The sequence below is a fragment of the Monoraphidium neglectum genome (assembly GCF_000611645.1).
Source record: "Monoraphidium neglectum strain SAG 48.87 unplaced genomic scaffold scaffold00157, whole genome shotgun sequence".
Classification (NCBI taxonomy): Eukaryota; Viridiplantae; Chlorophyta; class Chlorophyceae; order Sphaeropleales; family Selenastraceae; genus Monoraphidium; species Monoraphidium neglectum.
Window position 1 is genome coordinate 1 of NW_014013471.1, and position 5,431 is coordinate 5,431.

Genomic DNA, 5,431 nt, shown 5'->3' on the forward strand with positions numbered 1-5,431 from the left:
GCGCCGGGCGGCGGGGCCGCGGTGCGCCGCGGGGTTGCGCGCCGCCGCGGCGGCGACGGCACGACGCGGCGGCGCTGGCGGCGTGGCGGCTGCCGGGGGAGCAGCGGCAGCGGCGGCCATGTTGGTGGCGGTCGCTGTCGGCTGCACGCCAGATAAGCTCGTACGCTACGAGCTGTGGTTTCGTGTATATAAGAAACTTTCCTTTGCTATGCAGCGGTTATGGCACACATGCACGCGTGCGCTCTGGAGAGCGGAGCAACGGAACAATACTGTCAGATCTGCTGAAGCATGGGGCTCAGTGCGATCAACAGCCCCAGCAAAATAATACTCCGATGCCTCGTAGTGAGATCAACAACCCAGCGACGCACATACGCGTTGCAGTACGTGTCACCAGCAGTCACCCGTTCGAGTTTGAAGTGCCCGCTCAACAGCGCACTGTGTTCTGTCTGATCGTGGTCATACATTGCAATCGAAATCCCTCAATGAATAATCGTGGTTGATCCCTTGTGTTTGGAGGTGTAGATCGCACGATTCGCAGGCTTGGAAGACTAGTGGCGAGAGTCCACAGCAAGTAACACACATGGCGGACGCCGAGGTCCTCGCTCTCGTACGGCAGCACAATAAGCCCTTCAACGCAGGTGCGCGACTGGCCGTATGCGCGCCAGGCCGCCCGCAGTGTCAAGACTGCTGAGCGTGCTGCGACGCTGTCCCCCCGCACCGCCGCAGTCGGCGTGGGAGATTATTTGGCAGTCAAAGGAATCAAGAAAACAGCGGTGCAGAAGGCCCTCGACAGCCTGGCGGCAGCCGGCAAACTCACAGCAAAGGTGCTCACAACGGCACGACCACTTTGCCCTGCCACCCCTGCATGCGCACGGGTTTGACGGCGCCGCGGCGGGCGGGCCGCTGCATGTTCTATAGCACGCTGTTGTCATGCATACCTGATGCGTCTCCGCACGCGCATGCACAGCCGCTTGGCTCCTGAGCCCTCATGCACGCTCGCCCCCTCTTACGTCAGTCTGCACTGACCGACTACAGCACGTGTTTCATCCTGCCTCACATCCACACAAACCGACCTCAGGAATTCGGGAAGACCAAGATCTACCTGCCACCCCAGGACGGCTTGGAGGTTCTCAGCAAGGAGGTGGGGGCCAGCGGGGGCGGCGGCGTGACGGGCGGAACCTGCTGCCCGGCGCAGCGTGCACGTGGCGACGCCTGCACGCCCGCACGCGGGGGCGCGCCCGCCCCTGACACCCGCGCAACGCGCAGCGCCGCCTGCACTGCCCGCCGCCCGGCGCTCGACGGTCGCGTGCACACGGGAGGCAAAGGGTGAGCATGGCCTCTCACCCTTTCGCACCGAACCTGGTTTCGTGCCGACCCTTACCTTGACAACTTCGAATCACTGCCTTTTCATATTGCATGCGCTCCATGCAGGAGCTCGATGCCAAGAAAGCTGAGCTGAAGGCGCTGCAGGCTGAGCTGGCAGAGGAGCAGAAGGGGCTGCGGGAGACAGAGGAGGGTGGGTCGCCGGCGCGGGGCCTGCAGCCCGCCGTCCCGCTGGGTCAAGAATATGCCGGCCCATGGGCTGCTGGGACCATAAGGGCGAGAACATTGAGGGCCTGGCAAATTCAGAAGCGAGGCGATAATCATATGTACACTCGGACCGCAGGGGCACTACGACTCCTGCGGCATTGGGTGCTGCTTGCTTGCGCCCTGAGGGCCCGCCTCAAAGCGTGCGTTCCGCGCACCCGTCGCGCCCCCGACCTCAGAGCTGCGGGGCTGGGAGACGAGCCTCACGGCGGAGCAGCTGCGGAAGCAAGTAGAGGAGCTCAAAGCAAAGGTGAGCTTTGCAGGTTGTACACCTTGTCTTCGTACATCTCATATCTTGAAGTAATGTTGCATGCGTTTCTGGAATGTTTGCAAAATGCCGTCCGCTTGCTGCAGTGCTGTTGTACACAACTTTGTGGACAACTGATCAGCAAGGCACGACCGCCAAACCACCCAGCGTTTTGCACAAGCTGATGCTCAGAGCCCCATGGACTTCCTCTGCTTGCAGCCCAGCACTCTGCCATCTGCGGCAGGTAGCTTGCAGCAGCAGTCTTTGATGCTTCGCCACAGATGCACACCACCGACTTGGCGCGCCAGCTGATGCAGACCCTGGACCGAAAGTCTATGCAACACCCTCCCCGTCCTCTGCCTGCAGGCGGCCGCGCAGGCGACCAAGCTCGAGGGGCTCAGCAGCGGCGCGACGCTGGTCACGGCGGACGAGCGGGCGGCGGTGGAGAAGGCGTTTGTTGCGGCCATGGACGCGTGGCGCAAGCGGCGGGGCATCTTCCGGGGCATCTGGTGGGCGGCAATGCATGAGGGGGTGGGCATGATTGCGGGCGCCGCGCTGCATGAGGGGCACAAGGCCTTGCCAGGTTGGGGCTGCCTGCCGAACGGCGTGCAGCCGCCCTGATTGCGCGCTGCAGCCCCCTGCTGCCGGGCGGGGTACGGGCACTGCTGCGCGGCCCGGAGCAACGTGCGGCGCAACCCGCCCGTCCTTGGCGACTGCGCCACGCACCTGGCGTCGATCGCTTTCCATGATTGCTGCAACGCGCGGCGCGGCCACTTTTCCCCAAAGCCAAACCCCGTGAGCCGGGGTTCTGGATGGCTGCAGAAGCGGGCGGCCGCGGGGCGTGTCACAATCCTCATTCTGCTCCTCGTCCTGGCTCCACAGGGACACCATCAGCGAGGGCCTGGAGGGCAAGCAGGCCGACCTCTTTGAGGAGATCGGTGGGTGGCATGGGCGCCGCGTGGGCGTGCCGCCTGCAGGCGTCCTGCTGTGCGGGGGCAGCCTCGGGGTCTGTGGGAGTGCGGCGGGTCGTGAAAAAGGGCCCATGGCGCCGTTTTGTCAGGGGAGGTGTGAGGCGCTCATCGAGGCCAGCGCGCCGGCACAGTGCTTTTTTCACGCACGGCTGCATTCTGACTCGGATCGCACGAAGCGGGCTAGGAGCTTGACACTCTGTGTGTGTGTGTGTGTGGGTGGGTGTGTGTGTGTGCGCGTGCGTGCGTGCGTGTTGTGCTTGTGCATGCAAACCCCGCTCGCTCTGCCATTTAGCCCCCTATGATGTGTCGCCACGGCGCACCGACGCCGCCGGCAACTCGCTGCCACCGGCGGCCGTCGGCTCCCGCGCGCAGGCGTGGACACGGATGAGGCAGCAGGCGTGAGCTTCGGGGAGATCTCGCAGCTGCTGCCCAACCCCAACAAGAGGCGCAAGGTGTGAGGCAGGACGGGCGCTCTCCCGCTGCACCACGGCCCTGCAGCGGCCGCCGGGCGACCCGCATGGCAGTATGGCCAACCATGTTTTGCACAGGGCATGCAAACGGTTTCATGATACCGGTATGTGTATACGATTGTGAATTTAGTGCGACTGCCAGCAAAATGAGTTACAAATGCACACATAGGGTTTGCTGGTACAAACTCTGTGCTGTACGTCTGGGTGACCAGGTGCAAGTCACGTCAGGTGTAATGGCCCTTGATGAAGGGTGCGGTGCCACATCTTGGTGTCGTGCCTCAGGACTGCCACCCACGTGTACAGGACGCATTCAGCGCGCAGGACGGCCTGCCAAGGTGCATTAAGCACGCATACAGTAGCCCCGAGGCCAAGCGTGTGCGCCGCGGGCCCAACCCAACCGAGACCGGGTGCACCAGTCACGGCGCGGGCTCGCAGCCAACCCTCTAGCAAGAGCTTGGGAAGCGCAGCGCGCCGGCGCCTGCCAGCCCTGAGCAGACAGCGTCCTCCTGGCTCAGCTGCATCGTCCGGGCTGGACCCAGCGCTTGACGAACCGTCACGCGCTCAGCAGCCCCCCCCCAACCATTACCACCTGCGTGCGCCTGCTCTCGCCAGCAGGGGCCCGCCTCTCGAGCTTCTTGCCCACCACAGGGTCGCCTGGTACCTATGTGCAGGAAAGGGTTTGCCTTCTTCATCCCCCCTCCACCCCTCGCCTCCCCTGCGGTCCCCGGTCCTCTTGTTCGCAGTCCAATCAGTGTTTCCCCCGGCGTCCCTGTATCGCGCTGTTGTGCAGTCAGGCGGCCTGACGACGACCAAGGACCGACGGTTGCTGCGATCCCGGTCCCCGGATCGCGGCAGCTACAAACAACGCAGCACAGGGGCTTACAGTGTGAGGCCAGCGTCGGCCCGAAATGGGCCTGCATTCAGGAAGGCGTACAATTTCCACACGTGCACAACCCACAATTACCCACAGGGCCCGCCGGCAAGCCGGCGTGCCCATGCAGCGAGGTGTGTAAGGAAGGGGGCCAACGAAACCGTCATGCTGTGTTGTGTGTCCGACGCATGCTCGGGCGGCCTGTGTGGCCTCACAAAGCGCGCATTCCTGGCCACGCCGTGAAAACAACGCCAAGTGCGCACGGGGGTAGCCCCAAGCACGGCGCAGCTGGGCGTGCCCTGCATTCGAATTTGAGGCGGCTGGTTTGCTGCTCTCCATTGCAATCAAGGAAGTGAGGCAAGCCAGGCATCTCCTTTTGACTGGTGAAACCAGCGACAGTGCAACGGATGGCGGAGCCGCCACGGGTCTGCACATGCTTGATGAGTGCCGCGAGACGCGCCCCCACGGTGGACGCGAAATGGGGGAAGACCCGGGCGCGGCAGCCAGGGACGAGGGGCGTGTGCAGGAGCGCTGCTTTGATGGACTGGGTCCGGCAATAAACGTGCAAAGTTTAGGGTAGACCCCTACACGTTCTTTAGGGTTTGGGCCTCCACATTGCTACGCCTGCCGCTCGTGCCGCGCCATAAGGCGGCACTAACGCGCTGCAGCGCACCAGCGCTCCCCCGCTCCCCTTGGGTGGGAAGGGAGGGGGAAAGTGACGGGCAGTCCTAGAGTCCTGTGAGATCTGAGATCTGAGATTCGGAGTCAATGAACGAGCTGTAGGTCGCTCGGGGTGCTACGTACTGACCACAAGCGGCCGTCCTACCGCCCAAGGGATGCACAAGAGCATGGGTCAATCATTTGCCCGATTAAGGGGGCCGTGTGCTGCGCGTTCGTTGTGGGTGCGAGCAGCGTGCATTGTCGTGTGTGCGCAGAATGGCTCTGCCAGGTAGGCCGATCTCAAACCCTTGCATCTGCCTAGAAAACGGACGACCCGGCAAGGGTGGGGCCGCAACAGGAAACACCCAGGCTGGGGCAGAGGCCGGCGCCTGCGCCACCCGTGGTCAAACAGGGCCCCAGCGGGCTGCGCCGCCGGCCTTCCTGCGGGCTCAAGCCAATGGCCGCGCGGCCGCCAGGCGGGCGGCGCGAGACACCGCGGCGCTCAACCCGAGGCTGGACGCCACTCACAGGCGCCAGGGCGCGGACGCGCGCGAAGCCCGCGCGGCGGCCGGGCGGCGGGCCCGCCTGCGCGCGCCGCGGGCCGCGGGCCGCGGCCGGCGGGGGG

The 5,431-nt window shown here is 64.6% G+C and overlaps 1 protein-coding gene across 1 annotated transcript; it reads left to right on the forward strand.

The window, feature by feature from the left end:
• Positions 1-580: 580 nt before the first annotated feature.
• Positions 581-3,263, forward strand: MNEG_1546 (hypothetical protein; the record flags this gene model as incomplete). The annotated part of the gene is made up of 8 exons (XM_014049965.1): positions 581-638; positions 727-824; positions 1,079-1,141; positions 1,432-1,516; positions 1,767-1,837; positions 2,201-2,343; positions 2,717-2,772; positions 3,178-3,263. The coding sequence occupies 8 exons, from the start codon at positions 581-583 to the stop codon at positions 3,261-3,263; spliced, it is 660 nt and encodes a 219-aa protein (XP_013905419.1).
• Between the last annotated feature and the right edge of the window lie 2,168 nt (positions 3,264-5,431).